This window comes from Scleropages formosus, chromosome 1 (genome assembly GCF_900964775.1).
Source record: "Scleropages formosus chromosome 1, fSclFor1.1, whole genome shotgun sequence".
NCBI lineage: Eukaryota > Metazoa > Chordata > Actinopteri > Osteoglossiformes > Osteoglossidae > Scleropages > Scleropages formosus.
In genome coordinates, this window is record NC_041806.1 from 39,590,938 (window position 1) to 39,609,451 (window position 18,514).

Below are 18,514 nucleotides of genomic sequence, written 5' to 3' on the forward strand. Positions count from 1 at the left end.
AGTTCATTTGCATTTTGCAGGTCTCGTGAGAACACAAAGAAGTTTCTTCAAACACAGTTCCACCCTTGAGCATTGTTATTCGTCCCTTTGGAAGCGTGGGTGTTACCAGTTGTGGCGTAACTAAAACTCATTTTAGTTAGATCAGGGGCATGCAAAAAACACATATTGCCCCCTGAATTAATACGGTTGGCATGCAAACTGCTCTTCTTGATCATTGTGCAAACATTTATTTAGAATCTGAGGAAGAAGCGTTCGCTTATACTTATGCTCCCCGACCACCTGCTACTTCACAGCATACATGTAACCTGCTCACAATGTTTATGGAATGATCAGTGCCCTTGTGAGCAATGTTGGCTGGGAGCTTATGTAAATAATTAATAGAGGTAAGAAATTTTATAGTTTATGCAAAAATTTTTTATGGAAGTCACCTCACAGAGGACATTTAATGGGCAATTTTGAGGGATGGTTTGGTATGGTATTTCAGATAACCCGTATGTTAGGAATTTTTATCAAATGCTGACATAATATGACAGCAGGTTATTTTTCCCCCCCCTAAACTGACTTTCGAATTAAAATTCTAAACAATGAGCAATGTATTCTTCTGGCTACCCTGACAATGAGTAAGATGTCATTAGGGAATGTCACATTTTAATTTTTGCCCTATAATTCCATTGCTGCATTTCTGTGGGTGAGAACTCTGTTGGTTACTCAGACCAGGAAATTCCAGAGTCATTTGAAGGTTTTTGAAGGCCCAGGTAAAGTGACTTACCTTTACCCAGATATAAGGCCACTCAAATTAACATTATGTTCTTCTTAGTACAGTGTCTATTTAATTTATTTCATACTTATAACTTTATTTCAGTTTGTGAATCTATTGAGTATAGTTAGGCAGTTTATCTAGATGTTTATGACTGCGAGCCTTGTGAATTGTTATCTTTTCTAAGAATGTGTGGGTGTTGGATAAATATGCCAAACCATTTACTCAGACTTGAGCAGTGGGAGATCACCCAGCTTGAATTCCAGGGTGCCACTAAATTGTTTTTAATGTTCTGTATAGCAGAACTAAATAAATGGTCAAATAATTACAAGAAGTAATAACAAAATGTGAAACATTTGTGGTTTTCATTAAAATGAAAAGGGATTGAAAGGCACAAATTCTTCCTATAATTTACTCATTTTAGCGCATAACTACTGTAATTAATCTATTTAACTAACTAGTGATTAAAATCTGGAGATAAGCATGTAAGAATGTAATATGTGCTGAAAGATTTGTCTGAATCCATTGATATGTACTGATATACTAAGAAAAAGCTAACAAAATATGTAGTTTGGCAATGTTTGTTGTTTTATATAAGCAGATTTAGTTACAAGAATGATAGTGCCAGGGTTGCAGTTTGAGTCTCATATCACCCTTGTATGTGCAGAACATCTGTGTAACACTACTATTATTAATGCTTGTCTGACACCTTTATTCAAGATACCTTACAATTTCAGATTAACTTTTCAGTAACTTATCTATTTGCACAGCAGCAGATCTTCGCTGTATTAATTCCAGGTAAATGCCTTCATCTAGGGTATGACGGCAAGACTGGGATCCAAGCCCACAACTTTCGGATTGCGCTATGCCGCTTGCCGCACGCTGCTGTACACCCTACCTGCTGTTCTGCATGTATTCGTTGGCTGCTTTTGGGGTGAATTGGTGATTCTAGATTGGCCTTATATCATTTGTGCCCTCAAAAAGCCACTGGATCACTTTGCCTGCGACTGCCTCAATGACCTATGCTAATGAATGGATGAGTCTAGATCTTTTTTTTTTTTCCCAAAGGTGGCTATTCTTTTATTAACCTATATTTCTATATACCTAATAAAAGAATTATGTCAGTGAGAACGCGGTTGAGGTGGCGTTTTCTGCTTCTAAAAACGGCTAGTGAAATTAGCAGTTTGGAAAAGCGGCTCGTCATATCGTTTGCTGGAGGTGTGAAATGCTTCAGTGTGAGTTAGCAGCACTTCAGATGGGCTTAGCGTGTGCCGTCACACGCCCCTGTGAGATGGCGGAGGTGTAGTGTGTGTAACGCCAGAGCCGTCCTGCTCTGCGGGAGCCATTTTCCATGCCAGCGTTAACCATAAACTGTCCTGTCACTATGCTAAGTTAGCCGCAGTTTGGCTAGTCACAGTGCAATCAGAAACCATAACTTGTACAATGGCGGTGAGAGCGATTACCAAAACTTGGCCAGTCACAGTTCCAAAGTTATAACTTGTCCAGTCTGAGTGCCGGCATTAACCGTTGCTTGTCCAGTCACCGTGCCATCGGTGTTGCCCTGTTTAAGGTCTTGTTCTATGCCTGGCCCCGACTTGCTGCTCTACTTTAAGGACTCATGCATTATGCTGTATGTGGGGATTAATGGTCTTAATGTTCTTCATAGCAGAACTAATTCTGATTTTACTGTATAGGGGACATCTGGTAGTATAGTGGTTAGAACTACTGTCTTTGGCTGCAAAGGTCACATGGTCAATCCCTCCCTCAGGCTGTAGTACTCTTGAGCAAGATGCTTACCCTAAATTGTTCCACTAAAAATTGCCCAGCTGTATGAAAGGGTGCATGAATTGTAAGTTGCATTGAAGAAAAGCATTAGAAAAATAAATGTCAATATGTAGTACTTTGCTTACTTGGAAATTATTTGCTACAGTTCTTGTTAATAGTTTGGTGGCTTAGTGCGTATGGATAGTGCCTCAGGATTCTTCTTCATTTAAAGGTGTTTTCCGTGCACTCATTCATGTTGCTGATCATTTTATCGAAGGATTTCAAGGAAGGGCTAGGATTAAGGGCACATCAGTTTGAAGCTTCCTGGAATTTGAACCAGAAACCCCTAAGCTACATCTCTGTGTCATTAACCACCCTGCTGTGATCATTACAGTCTGTCCACTATTGTTTTTCCCTCTCCTTTTATGCGATCTGAATCATTTAAATGCCACTGAACAGATGGCATTAAAACCCCATTTCAGCAGTAGGTGGCAGCCATGCTTTTTATCCCTTGACATTCTTTCGTGCAGGAATGAACCAGCAGATCAAATACGTGCACGTTTTGAATTTGGCAGATGTATCCCATATGTGTTCCGCCCAAAATCCTGATGTGTCCTGAATCACCACCTGCCTGAGCTGTCAACCTGAACGTCATTTCCAGTAACTGACCCACAATGCTGTTCTGACTCAGGCCCACTGAACGGATGAAGGAGTTGCCGTTTTGACCGGCGCTCGTTACACATCCGTCTGTTCCATACTGACTCAGCCTGGGAGCTGAGTGGGCCACGACTCAAGTGGCTCAACTTCTTTTCAGAAGTAGTTACTGAATCAAATTTGACTTAAGTAGGAGCTTCATGGCCATCTTTAGAATGATTAGTATAATACTGTGCTTTGGGCGCGGTGGGGTGCAGTGGCGCAGCGGGTTTGGCTGGGGCCTGCTCTATAGTGGGTCTGGGGTTTGAGTCCTGCTTGGCGTGCCTTGCAATGGACTGCTGTCCTGTCCTGGGTGTGTACCCTGCACCACTGGGTTAGGTTCCAGTTTGCCATGACCCTGCTTGGGACAACTAGTTTCAGACAGTGTGTGTGTGTGTGTGCTTTGGGTGTCTGCACTCTTCCAGCTGTATGAAAAAAAGACCTGCATCCTGACTAAAGTGCACATTCCCTTAGAAATGTCTTTGTGAGACAGGATATTCACAAGGCATTGGGTTAAGGGTATTGAAAATGTAAGTTGAGAGTTCAAATCCTGAGTGACCCTCATGCATAAAACCCCCGCATTGCTCCAGTAGAATTCTGCGTTTCTTATAATTGGGCAAGATGTCGAGTGTAAGCTCTTTGAAAATTGTAAACCATCTCAAGTGGAGGTTTCTGCCATGTAAATCATGTTTGTGCGTGTGGTAGTGACTAATCATATTAGCAGTTGCTGCTGAATACTATTGCTGTTTGCAGACAAAACGTGTATAAACAATAGCAGCATAATGAACACACACACACACACACACACACACACACACACACACACACACACACACACACACACATTTTCAGAACCGCTTGTCCCTTACGGGGTCACGGGGAACCGGAGCCTACCCGGCAACACAGGGCGTAAGGCCGGAGAGGGAAGGGGACACACCCAGGACGGGACGCCAGTCCGCCACAAGGCACCCCAAGCGGGACTTGAACCCCAGACCCACCGGAGAACAGGACTGCGGTCCAACCCACTGCGCCACCGCACCCCCGGTGCATAATGAACATTTCTTTTTAATTTTTACCAATATATTTTTATTTTAAACAGTAGAGCACTGACCAATACTTCCTTCAAATTCATGCAGGTGAAGAGCCGAAACTCTGAAATGGCATTTAGTAGGCAGGTTTGACACTCACTTTGACCCAGATCAATTGGTTGGTGCAAAGATTTAGTCATAATGATAGTAATTTCCATCCAAACTAAACATGTAGAAGTGTAATGGCTAATGAATATTCATAAGCACCTGTCTTCACAGGAATTATTTTTGCTCAAACAATGAAGGTGACAGATCTTTCAGTGTGAAGTATGGACAGTGTGATTTAAGTAGACATCTAATTACACTGTATTCCAGTTACATTTGCATTGGTAAGTTCACTTTTATTTGGTGTGCCGCCCCTTACATGTGGATCCTAGAACAGTTAATTAATGAAAATGCTGTCTTCCACTCATTTCCAAAACCATTTCAGTATGAAGTCAAAGTCTCTTGTAGCATACCTTAGCCAGAATAAAGATGTAGTGGTACGTATGTTTTATTAGTACATAAAAGGTCTCCTATCCAGAGTCTGCATGTTCTCCCTGTATTCCTGAGGGTTTCCTGCTGGTGCTCCAGAACCTTCCCACAGTTGAAAGACACTGATTTCAGATGGACTGGAGGGTTTCACTTGCCCTACTGTGCGTGTGTGCGTGTGAGAAAGAGAAAGAAAGAGAAATGAGTGCGTGTAATTGCTCTCTGACGGACTGGCACCCCATCCAAGGTGTAGCCTGCCTCATGCCCAATGTTTCTGGATCATACTCTGGACCACTTTGACCCTGCACTGTACAGGCATTTAGTGGTTATAGGGTGATGGATAAAATATGGTCCTCTGTCAGATTAAGTCAACAGAGTTATTAGATGTCTGTGCTAAACTTTAAAATCTATAGAAAAGGGGCAGAAAGTTGCGTACACTTTCGAATATAATATTTGTTTCAATATACTTTGTTTAGTACTTATGATGTAGGAATTTTGTATTAGCCCAAGTCACTATTGAAATGATGCTTATCTTGGGCCATTGCTCGTCATTTATTCCCTAAAACTGAAGTTTAATGAAAGATTCTACTGCACTGAAGATAGATGATGAAGAGTGTATTTACCGATTTAGGATGTAAGTGACTGGACATTCAGGTGCATAAGAAATGATTGAGAATTTCCTCTGTAATCTCCCAGCATTGCTGTTCCTCTTTCTAAGCCATTTGCTTAGGTGGTGACAGCTTGGCACTTATCCCTGCAACCCCCTGTATAAAAAAAAAAAAAATTACCAGTGAATATCTTAACTTATTAGTGACACATTGTTGGACAGTCTGTGCTTTGTGCAGCTTAAGCAGGATGCTGTAACCTCACGCTGAGGCTGTAAATTGAGCAGCAGCTCTGTCGCGTGCATGGCGAACGGCTTGGCGGAGCGATGCTAATCATGTGCTGTGCACGCTGGAACTGAGCTGCTGCTATGCTTGATCTCATAGAAGTAGCTGTGCAAAACAACAGCAATGTAGGGCATGTGGTGCCATGGTGTTGTCTGAGTAGAAGAGCTAAGGGCCAGTACTGAGTTGGTGAGCATCTCTTTGGAACTCTCACAGATGGCCTCAGGTTTGCATTCTAAATTACAATTAATTGTATTAATTCCAAAGTTTTAATGAAAATTGTGATCATAAACAAACACCTGGTTTTTAAATTTGCTTTCTGCTGTTTATTTATTTATTATTTCTTTATAGTTTATGTTTAGGTGGGGGCAGCTGGTAGCGTAGTGCCTCGAGTTACTGCCCTTGGATCCAAAGGTTGCAGGATCAATCCCGCCTCCGGTTGTAGTACCCCTGAGAAAGGTACTTACCCTGAAATTGCTGTAGTAAAATCAGTGAACGGGTGAATAAGTGTAACCTTAACATTGTAAGTTGCTTTGGAGAAAAGCATCAGCTAGAGGAATAAATGTGAATTTATCTTTTCAACCTGTGAGTTTCTTACCACAGTCCATATACCTGTGTTTGAGGTGAATTGATGATCTGGTTGCCCTTGGTGTGTGTGCTTGTAAGTGAATGAGTGTGTGTCTGCCTTGCCATGGACTAATGTCAAATGTTGTGTGTATCCTATCTCATGTTCTACCCTTCTGGCATGGTGTCCAGACCATTGCAAACCCAGCACTGGATGAGTGGTTATTGATAATGGATACATGGATGGATGGATGGATTTTAAAATACCAGAAAAGAGCTCTAGATTTAAACAAAGAGAAGTATAACTGCTTGTTGCCAATCAAATTGGTAGAACAATCAAGAATACTAAAGAAAGAAACAACCTGGATCTGAAGGGCATGCGAATTCCAAATGCACTTTGTAAAACAGATTTTGCATTTATAATCCCCCTCCCATGCACATTTCATTTCCAACATTAGTCTACTGTTTGTTTTACTGAATTATTGTCATTAATAAGTATAACGCCCACCTTGCTGCTAAGTAGAATAATATTTAGTGAAAGCAGCTCAGTACTATAGATGGCTTCTTTAATGTCTTTTCTTTTTAGTGCTATTATGTTTGCAGGGATTAAAGATGATTAAGAAAAATGGAACAGTGCGAGCTGCTGTAAAATCGATTTCAGTCAAAAGGGAGTGCCGCTGTTTTGGTTGACAGCATGAGTATAGTGTCAGAATGTCATCTTGCATGGTAGCTGGAATTATAAGAAGTCCTCCGCTGTATTGGCAGCTCTCTTGGCTTTCGTGAGAGATGTTACTTGCCCTATCACATATCCACCAAACACACATAAACAAGTGAAATAAACACCCACTCAGTACAGAAACACCTGCAAGCAGACCAATTCCTCTGTTAGTCGGTAGGCCTCACCGAGAAGGTACCACTTCACTAATCGCTGTGTGTATGAGTGTGACCGTAAGAGAGGGGTGAGGGCGGGGGTGCTTTTAAATGTTTCTGAATTTCTGCTTGACATTAACTGTAAAATCACGACACCTGTGTGTTTTTGTAGTGATAACCATCGACAGGTGCAGGGATGGAAGGCTATCAGACTGATCAGTCACCAGCCCCCATCTGACATGCGATGAACGTCTGTCGTCAGCAAGGGTGATGCTTGCGCAACATAAGGAAACTGCCCATGTTGGGCCGGTCGAAGCCGTGATGTCATCAGAAGAAGTGGTTACAGGTTCGGAAGGATTGATTTCGTCCTTTCGAATTTAGCAGGCGCGCAGCGATACAGCAAAAGAAGGTGGGAAAAGAAGAACATCGGCGTAAGAATTTAAGACAGACACAGGAGCATGCTTTAATGTGCGAGCCATGTAGCAAAGATGCATTGTCTTTCAGGGAAGGCTGAGAGGGAAGCGAGGAGAGAGTGAGAGCGAGAGAAATACAGAGAGGGAAAGAATCCGTGTCCACGTGGAGCGAATTCCAGGTCCGTGTTTTGCATGGTGCCAGGGGAGAGAAAGAGGCATCGCCAGCCCTCGTCCTCCTCGCTGCTGCAGTGTGGGATTCAGCACGGAGGAGCCGAGGAGCCGTCCCGGTGAGAGGACCAGCACATCCTGTTGTTCCGTCTCTTCACAGGGCTTGGATAAAACCAGGGAGGCAGTGTCAGGGGGAAGGAAGGGAGCACAGGGAAAGATCATCTTGTCCAGTCAGTTTCAGATTCAGAACCTCACGATGATTTTGTGCTCCTCTGTCATCGAGTGAAGAAGAATGTCTCCAGCAGATTGGCACTCTGGAAGGTAAGAACATGGTGATTTACCACATCTTACCTTTACTCGGAGATGTCATGAGCTACTGTCCTTCATCTGCCAAGGGGTAATAAATACCCCATTGGCTTTCCAATTTTACATTTTTTTCCCTAATATGAAACTGCCATCCTCTTGTGAAACTCAAACTGAATGATGAATCAGGCAGACACATTTCATGCCCAGCGTATACTTTACTGGGGTCTCGATTAATGGGTGAATCCACGGAAGGCAGTAAAATGATATTGAGACAGGGGTCTGCGCTGGAGAATAAATAATTTTTCCACTTTTTGTAATATCGGAATCTGTTTCGCGCAAAACTGCAAAGGGTTTGTACGATTGTAGGACTGTTACTAGGGTAATTTTGCCTATATCTGTGCATGCACCTGTCAGTCCATGCAGGAAGCCCAGTCCACCTGCCTTACCAGCCTCGAGTTAGATTTCTCAAATAAAATAAGTGAAACAACCAGATGGTGAATGTCGCCTGGCAATAATTCCATTCAAGGGCTCGTGATCAAAGTAGCAAAATGAGATTTTCTGGTTGGGTGGCTGATACATAAGTGCGCTCTATACGGACACGCAGATCCACATGGATGTGTTTTTCTGGAAAGGAAATGCCATCCCCTTGACTCTGAACCTGTTCCCGCACCGCTGCTGTGAGACTGAAGACACTGTGTGAGTGAGAGACAGAGGGTGAGCGGTCCATCCCCATGATGGAGCGCACAGCAGCCGCACGCACACATGTGGAGCTTGCCAATAAAAAGCTTTCCAGTCACATGTGTGATGCGTCCTCCCACCGTCTTTTCATCGTCACGATGAAGATTTATGGCCCTAACTAATGTAGGACCACCCCCCGCTGCCGTCGCCACCACCACTACCACCGGCACCATTCAGCCTCCCTGCGCCCCTTTGCCACCATCTGCGATGGCAGAAGCACAAAGCTGCTGCAGTTTGGTGTGAGTAACATACACTGCAGCGAAAGACGTTTTGGGCTGGTGCTATATGTGTGTATCTTGTTATTCACCATTTGCGTACCTTACTCTCCTGGATCAATGTGAATGATGCAGGGGTGGTGTGGGGGGCTTCCGTGGCTCCGAGTCTGGATATGCTTGCTGCAAGCTGGTGTGGTCTTCAGTGTTGTATATGCAGAGAGAGAGAGAGAGAGAGAGAGAGAAGGAGAGGGCACCAGTGATTCCAGTGTGGTTCTGATCTGTTCTGGCTCATTACGTGGCATCCTGATATAGGAGTGGCAGCTCTCTGGCACCAGTCCTTAGCTGTTACCCACAGCGTCATTTAAATCCCCCAGGCCTTGCTTGCACTTTGACACTGACCATTAATCTACATACGGACTTGAACGCATGCTCATACATTCCATCCAGTTGCAGCAGAAAATCCATGATATTCATTGTCAGGGTGGTCTTGCTGTCACGTGACCTTTCGGAAGCGTATTGTGTACTTTGTGAAGTGGGTGCATGCCAGCTACCTATAACATAACAATGTCCTCTTCCATACATTCTCATGCGACTTGCTCACTCAATCCCGCATAGATTCACTCACACTGAGTTTCCCTGGCGAAGGATGCCCTCCGTGTAGCATGTTAACGGCTGCCATCCCACCGAGGTGACAGAACTTTCTACTCGGCTTGCTTCTTGTATGATGGGTGGCATAAAATATTCCCGCTTCGTTTTTCAGTCTTGCCAGCCGACCTGTGTAGTGCCCTGATGTTAAAGCCCTGGGTTTGCTCTTCCCTCAGAACACTTCTGCACAGATCCAACTGGCTACATGGCTGCACAGTTGGCAACTCCAACTGCTGTAACACATGTGACATGAGGGTCCTTGCAGTAATCTCAGTCCAAGTACGGTACCAGCTTAAGGAATTGGAACCTTAGGCAGTGCTCTTCCGTGTACTTAGCAGTAAACTTCCACGATGTGAATTATGGTAAAGCTCAAAATTGCGTCATCTGTTTCCGAACCTGAATTTGACCTGTAGGCTTCTCTACGCTAACCACAGATTAATAATGTCACCTACTGTACGTATTTCCATAACATGGGCCGTACCCATACAGATATTTGTCACACTTTTACAGTACATAAAGTTGCTGCTGTGTTATGTCAGTACGATGTGGATTCTATCAGTTTTGACAGGGATGTTCGCAATCCCGTATTTTCTGGGTGGCAATATCATTCAGTGGACCGGAGCTCCTTGCTGGAGGAAAGGGTTGTGGAGTATGGTGAGCATCATGATGGCCCTTTCTTAAAATGTGCCTAAAATGTGCTTGCAGAGGGGGCAAGGAAGGCCACTATGATTTTGGATTTCCTTCTGGGCCTGTTTCTCCGGGGTTCCGAACGAGGTTTGAATTCCTCGGTTCTCTGACAGCATGCACCATGGATCGCCCTGCGCTCCTTCCTGTTGCCATGGAGATGCGCAGGAGCTGTTGCATCTCTTGCTGTTTTTTTTTTTTTTTTTTTTTTTTTTTCCCCCCCTCCTGTACATTCCTCAGAACAGTGGAGCTGCTTGGGACTTCTGCCAAATCACAGCATCGCTGTGTGTGTATGCGTGTGCCTGTGTGTGCGCTTGTGTGGGTGTAGTGGGGGAGTAATGCTGTGTGTGCGCCTGTTTGTGAGCGTGTGTCTGTGTGTAAGAATCAGAGTGGGAGGAACATGTTTTCCTTCAGTGAAATTTCAGGTCTCCTAAGTATTCTGATTCAACAACACCAGATCCATCTCATCTCTGGCAGTGAGTGCTGACCTTTCAGAGTTCAAAATCTCATGGCTACATGCCTTGTGATTCGAGCTCTGATGTTTCTTTAGGTAAGACTGCCAAATGGTGAACTGCTTCATGTGGTTCGTGCTTAAAAGATATTTTTTTACATAGCGCTCACAGGACCTAGTATATCTGTGAGAAGTTCCACAACATATAATGAAGCACTGCATAATAGTAAGTGCTACAGTTTTTCTGTTCGCTAGATTCATAACTTAATGATATGAAACTCGCTGTAGGCGGATGGAATGAAAATACTGTGGAGGTCACACAGCTTTTCCCTAGTATCACTAATTGAAACAATCATGCTGTCTTCAGTGAGTCTGTTGGTTCTTTCTAAATCTTGGTCACGTGTCACTTAATATATTGCTTTTTATTTATTATACGTACATATTTTTGAAGGTTGGTAGATTATTTCATAGTTTAAAACAGTGTTGTGCTAATTCTATCCAAAAATCAGAAAAACTTATAATAATAATAATAATAATAATAATAATAACAACAACAAAATAATTCTTATTATTATTACACAATTTTGTTTAGTTTTTGTGTAATATTTTCATACAATATTTCACAATTTTTATGAATAATAATAATAATAATAATAATAATAATAATAATAATAATTGTGTTATTATTATTATTAGGCACACATTGCCTTCAAACCCACCTCTTTGTTTGAACAGCAACGTTGCTCCCTCACAGCATGGTCTTGTTTGACCTGTGTTGACTTCAGTCTTCCTGCAGAGCCCACCCTCTAGACTAGAAAAAAACTGATCTTTGCTTGGATGGTCCTGCAAGTATGATGTGCTCAGATAACTGTTCCGAGGCAGTTAAAGGCCATTGCAGCAGGTGTCTACGTTGTATTTATGTGGTGACAATCAGCACATAATGGTGCACATAACCTGAACAGCGATCATAACTGTACATCACTGTGCTTTTTTATGTTTTGTGCTTTAATAATTGGTACTACATTGTGGAGATGGACTTGTTATTTAAGAGAAAGCCATTCCTTTATAGCTGAGTTGTTGCACACCTCATGCGCCCAGCTGGTAATGTATGACAAATATTAGGAAATTTAGGAGATCGACCTTCTCCAAGGTTGTCCACAGTTTACTCAAAAACCAATGGCTTCTCAATCTTGAAGCAGTCAGGTATTTAAAACCTTAACAGCATATGCCCCCTGCTTCATCTTGTGTTTCCCATGGCAGCAGCTTTTGGTTACAACAGCTATCGATGTCGATGATGCGATGCTGTGCTTATAAAATGTGCCTTTAGCTGCCACTGTGTATGTAACTCAACAGCTCTTCTTGAGTGTTTACTCACAGTAGACGGCAAACGTAAGGTTGCTGCCCTGTCCTTTTATCTCCCCGCACGGATGAATTGGCAGCTTTTCTTAAGTGTTTTCTTGTTTTAGATAGTGAATACAGTAAAATGTGTTGCACAACAGTGATGGTGTTTTGGCGTGGCCTTTCCCGCACAGCATTCATCTGGTTTGGTTTCACCTGGTTTCTTCAAGGTCAAATTTTGGTTTAGGTGTAATCACCACAGGAAAAACAAGGCTCTTTAAACTGGTATCATGTGGTAAATCTTTCATGAAAGAATTGATTATTTGTACCTGAGCTAGGTCTACTGAAGCACAACCCCTTTCGAATATGGTCACGATACTGAACTCATGTAGAGTAATGGAGCTCTCAGACTGTGCCATCATTTGTTCCACTTCAGCTGGACAATCGGTCATTTTCATTTTACCGATCAGACTATGGGTCCCGAAGATGGATCTTGTCTTTTTGAAGCGCAAATCTGCTGCTGTGTGTCTGTTGAAAGAGACCTCCTTCACTCTCATGAACATCTGTCAACATTCATCTGAATGCCCTCCAGACATCCTCCTAACTCTGGGGAAGGCTGCTCCTGTGAAACTCTAACTCTCATCCATAGCAGTGGTCTCAGCGGTCTTCATTACAGTAATTGCAAGGCCATGAGACATCAAAGGTGAAGGGTTAACAGAAGCCTTAGCCTACCCTGGTTTCCACAATGAACATTTTTGAAAGCTAGCAAGACTGATTCCACAGCCGAAAGGTCAGCGAGGAACAGTCACTGTGTCAGTTTCCACTGGGAAACTGACACTTCTGTTTTTGGCACTCCAAGCCATATTAGACTTGAGTCAAACTTGAACTTTGTTAATGCTAATCTGTTTGTCTCCTGCAGCGGTAGGGAAAAATACAACAAAAGCTGTTTCATTTGCCACTGATTCATTGTGAATTTCCAGAAACTCCAGTACTTACAAACCCTGAAACAAACCAAATTTCATGGCACCTCATAGACAGTCTTGGACAGTTTAAGATTGCTCCACGGTGCAGGTGAGATGGTAGGTTAGTGCACTTACAAAAATTTTAGGACAAATGCTGCTAACAAAGGTCTTAAATGAATAGAGAAGACAAGTGTGTACTCACCGCATGGCAGTGAGACTATGCTTTTCATTCTGTCACAGGTTAGGGCTCAAATCATATTTGACATATTTTTGACATATTTATGAGATGCTGCTGCAGTTTCTGAGTGCTCGAAGGAGCAGGGTCATTAAACAACAATTTTAGGGCTCTTCATTGTCATAATTCGGATGTGCTTTGTCATTCGTCACCGGCTGCCAGATTTAATATTGCAATGGTTAAGTGGCAGGATTACAGCCGACTATTTTGGTCTACAATTACCATAGAGTGAAAATGATTTCATCCCCTTAACATTTAACTAGTGTTTCCCAATAAAGTAAAAACTATTTTGTGTAAGGAGATATTTATTTAGAAGTAGTAATTTTTATCAAGAATGACTCGTAAAGCTCACAGATGTGCACTTCATCCGTATGCACAGTTGGATGTCAACGGGACCAATTTTTGCGTAGTGCTTAGTAGCGCTGCTGTCTCACAGGGCCTGGGTGGTGCGAGAGGACGTGGGTTCGGTCCACGCTCAGTCTGTGTGGAGTTTGCATGTTCTCCCCGTGTCTGTGTGGGTTTCCTCCGGGTGCTCTGGTTTCCTCCCACAGTCCAAAAACATGCTGTTCATGTTCACCCATAGTATGTGAGTTACAGTTAGAGTGTGTTCCACTTTTGTATGAATGAGTGACCCATTGTAAGTAGTGTATCTGCAGTGTAAGTCACCTTTGTGAATAAGGTGTGTGGGCTGATTAACACTACACAGAGTTCATTGGAAGTTGCTTTGGACAAAAGTGTCTGCTAAATAAATTTAAATGTAGTGCTTAGCTCAAAGATACAATTGTGTCCCTCCTAGGATTTAAACCTGCAAAGATAATTTCCAGGAATATTCAGAGAGCTATAGCTGCAAAGGTAGCACTGACAAACAACTTTTACAAATCTTTAAATCACAAGTAAATAACTGAATGAACAACTGCAGATGAAAAATAAAATTTGTAGCAAATTCTGCTTTTCAGTCTGATAATTCATGAAGTGGTTGAAGTGCAGAGTCTATAAGGGCAGATTGTGGTCTAGTGAAAAAAAAGCATTTCCTGATTAGCATCTTTAATTGTAGTGGTTGTCAAAGACACTGCACTTTCTAGATCTGAACTATCAGCCCATGAAACACCCTGGTTAGATCCGAGCCAGATTTGTAATACTTTAGGGAGAGAGTTGGAAACTTTTTGTTATGACAAAGCTTTGTCATGTAAATACTATTTTTTTTCCTTGTAAATGTAAAGGTTACTTTAGTGGATAATTAGATTTCTTATTGTAGGTCAAGAACGCCGAGGAAACATGGGATGGCAGCAGAGAACTCACACAAGTTCACTTGTGTCCGTGACCGTCTGTGGCCATCTCGCTTCAGTCCTCCATGGCGGTCGCCAGGCCTCCTTGTGGGGGTTTAATAGGGAGAGTCGTTAGCGCAGTGTGGGCCGACGGGGCCCCACTGCGTCGCACATGTCCACATTTGTCATCCAGGCTCCCTGATGCCACGCTAAACCAATCAGGCTAAGGCTAAGACTAGGTTAGCGCAGCCGGGGCGCGGGGACGCGTGCGCTCCGGCTGTCTTCCCGCATACAAGCCACGCCTGCGCACACGGTCAAGTAACCCCGCTGATCGCTTCCAAGGCCATGGTAACTCCACGTGTCTCCGAGGACGCTGTTGGAGACGAGTGGGAAGTCGAAGCTTTCGTTCACCTTTCAGCACCCATTCTTTGCGGGCATGCAAAGCTTGCATTTGTTCGCCCTTCTTCAAAAAATAAAAACGGGCTAAAAATTCATCGAGAATAAAATATAGACTTGAGAAATTAAAAAGTAAATAATCCGCTGTAGAATATTACAGCAGATTATTTACTTTTTAATTTTTTTTTTTAATTCTTAATTAGTTGTGCAGTCGTCTCATTTGTGGCTTGAGGATTTCAGAAGTCAAATGTGTTCTCATGAAGTGATAGACAGCAGATGAACAAATCATAGAAATGCTCTGCAATACGTTATTGTTCTGTTTCCGTCTGATTTTTTGTGGTTTTTGACTTAGGCAGTTCTTTTTCCCCACTACCAGGCCTAACTAGTGTAGTAAGTACACGATTACAATATTGATTTAAGTCTTTTTTAGTAGCTGTGCAAATGATGTTGCAGCAAACAGCGGTTGATTGGCGTACTGAACGCATACAGGGTATATCAAACAGCCCTGAGTCGTTACACATGCAGTGCTGCTGGGATTTCTCTAGTATTTCAGAGTATATTAATAATTTTACAAGGCATACAGTACATAACCAGGTAACATGTATTTTGCATGCAGTTTCTTAAGATATTATGTTCAGTGAGCTCCTTTGCTTTGTGTGTGGCACAGTGGAGCAGTGGGTAACGTGAGTGTCTCACAGTGCCTGCCCTGTACGATTACACATCGGTTTGATTTCCTATTCAGTTTTTGTGGAGTATGCATGTTCTTTCTGTATTCATATGGGTTTCCTCAGGTGCTCTGTTACCCTCTCCCTGTTTAAAGACAAGTATTTCAGGTAGCTTGGCGACACTAAATTGCTCTTAATGTATATGTGTGATTACCCTGCAGTGGACTAGTGTACCCCACTCAGCCTCTGTGCTTCTTGGATAGGGTCTGGACCACGGGGGGCTTGCAAAAGGCTAACCGGTCCCTGACAGTGAGCGTTTTACTTTGTTAAATTACTTATTTCCCTGTCCTCTGGGATTTAGAAGTCTTATATGGGTTTATGCCGTATCTAGCGATACATCTGGGATGCTCTGTGGCTCTTAACTGCTTGAGCCCCAAACTTCAACGTCTTAATTCAGTGATTAATTTTAACTCAGAACTGTAAGTGACTTAATATGTGGTCATCCGCTAATTCTTCTTTTCAGTACAAGCTAAATGGAGTGTTATCGGGGGAACTAATGGTGAAAACTGGATGTGAATAAGTAGCTCAGCAGGTGGCTGAGGTGTGACTGATTTCACCAGTCAGAATGGCCAAACTATTTAATTCAGTTCCCACACTTGCCAGCATAGCGTGTGATTGTCCCTTATGACAGCAAAGATGGGTGGTACCGATTCAGATTTTAATTGGTTTCCTCTTTGTATACGGCAAGAACAAATCAATGGCTTCCTGAACAAGCTATAGAGAAATAATTATATGTGGGGAAAAAAAGCAAGGTATTCGGATGTTATGCAAACGTAGGGGAGAGATGGCAAAGACTGTCAGTGTCTGTTTGCCTGTGAGTGGAAGAAGGCCTCTCCGGTGCCCAAAGCGCTGTGACGATGTCAAGCAAAATGGAAAGATAAAGCTGGTCGAACATCCTGAAGGCCAGATCAACAGGAGGAGGACCAGCCAAACTCTCACACCAGCTGAGGATATCTCTGGCTCAACCAGTAAGCGAGTTCAGGCCGGAGGATACAGGGATGCATTACATTTGAAAATAAAATACTTTATAATGATTATTTTGTTTTATAAGGTAAGCAAAAACTCCACTGAGTCCAAGTCAAGTCTGGTGAACATTGCGGGGGAGGGTGTACTAATAACTTACCATTGCCATTTTCCACACAAATCTTTGGGCTATGGTAAGAAAATAATGCAAACGCATTAAGAGAGCCAAGACCCAAAACCATTTCCTGGGAACTGTGAGGAACTAGTGTTTCCCTCTGTATCGCTGTTTTGTTTCAAATCGAATTCAACTCATAACAGCCACTCATGTAACGATGGAAGGTACAGAAGTACTTTATTGTCGCCTTCTTCAAAAGGCAGATAAAGAGAACACGCAAACCGAGCACCGTAAGTTGTATTTGAATCTACACGCTAATGCACAGCTCAGGCATTGTAGTGTATAAGCATTACCCACTGCACCACCCTTTCATGTGTTCTTCTATAGTACTTTTTAAATGTGGTACTTTTGTATTACAGGGTAATAGGATGTTAAAGTAAGGCAGTACGTGACTATTGTGAACATAGGTTGTTTTTTTTTCTTAAATTTTTCTTGCTTCTAAGGACCATTGTTAATTACTCATGTCTCCTAGTTTTTATTTAATTTAAAAAATCTTGAAGTATAATAAAGGAACTGTCTAAATATTCTGCCCCGGTGCTCCTGATGCTTTGCAGTCACTGATCCACACAGAGACCCATCCACAGCATGTTGTTCTCTCCTCCTCAGGCCAGACAGCATGCAGCCGTCAGAGGTCAAGAGGGACACAAGAGCCCCCTTTCAGTCCTAGGAAGAGCTGACAAGTGTGTAGCTGCTCCCCCAAACAGCATCCACAAGTGTAGTTTATTCAGCTCCAAGCGTTTGCTCGATTCCAATCAATATTGCCAATAGCCCCTAAGAATCCTCACCTGACCAGAAACTCCTGCTTAATTTTGACAAGAAATGTAATGCACTGATTTAACTACTGAAGTAAATGTCTTATGACCCAGTATAAAGCTGATTTGTTAATCATAGTTCCAAATTAATTGTTTATTGCCATATTTACTTCCTTAATATACACTGGACTCTAGAAGAACCGGATTTACACCACTGAGTTTAATTTCTATAGGGTAAATTGAATTTTTTTCTATGGCAGTTTAGACTGCCATCATAGAAAGGCAGAGCAATTTAAAAATTAATTATTCCTAAGGCTGTGGCTTGAACAACTATGCAACCTGCTGCTCCCTTATAAAAGCCTCTGAACTTAATCGCTAGTGTATTTCCCATTATCCTTAGGTAACATCAGGATCCATACGGCCGGAGGGATTCTTGGGCAAAGAAGTCACGTGTTCAGCGAGAAGAGAGCTCCATAGCGGTTCATAATGTTGTATGGTACGTTGACTGGTAACTTGTTCCATCCTTGGGCTGGAGTGAAATCCAGCATGCTGCCGAATCGCTGCTATTAAAATCAGTGACTGCAAAGCATGCAACCCATACTGAGTGAGATGGTCTGGATGGAGGGTATTAACTGATGTCAGTGTTGAGATCTTGTAGTTTGTATCCACACCATAGAAATGAGCACCGTAGATGAAATTTACATTTATTCATTTAGCAGACGCTTTTCTCCAAAGCGGCGTACATCTCATAGAAAATACAATTTGTGCATTACCTTAGGAGAAAGAGAAATAGCTATCGATGTCTGATTTGTAAGTACAGTTAGTTTGTTTCCTTTAACATATGAAATATTACACACACACACACGCACGCACACTGTCTACAACCACCTGTCCCAAAAGGTGGCGTGGTGAGCCAGAGCCCAACCCGGCAACACAGGACGCAAGCCTGAAGGGGGAGGGGACACACCACGCACAGGACGCCAGTCTGC

The 18,514-nt window shown here is 42.7% G+C and overlaps 1 protein-coding gene across 2 annotated transcripts in view; it reads left to right on the forward strand.

Annotated features, from left to right (window-relative positions):
• Window positions 1–7,359: 7,359 nt before the first annotated feature.
• The window catches only part of LOC108929380 (disks large-associated protein 2-like), a 116,782-nt gene continuing 105,627 nt past the window's right edge, over window positions 7,360–18,514 (forward strand). Inside the window, exons 1-3 of one of the 2 annotated variants that reach the window (XM_018743869.2) lie at window positions 7,360–7,996; window positions 17,380–17,453; window positions 17,926–18,021. In XM_018743869.2, coding sequence (XP_018599385.2) covers window positions 18,012–18,021 — 10 coding nt within the window. In that variant the 5' untranslated portion in view covers window positions 7,360–7,996; window positions 17,380–17,453; window positions 17,926–18,011. The remainder of the gene's footprint in view (window positions 7,997–17,379; window positions 17,454–17,925; window positions 18,022–18,514) is intronic. The other variant, XM_018743870.2, reaches the window with a different exon arrangement.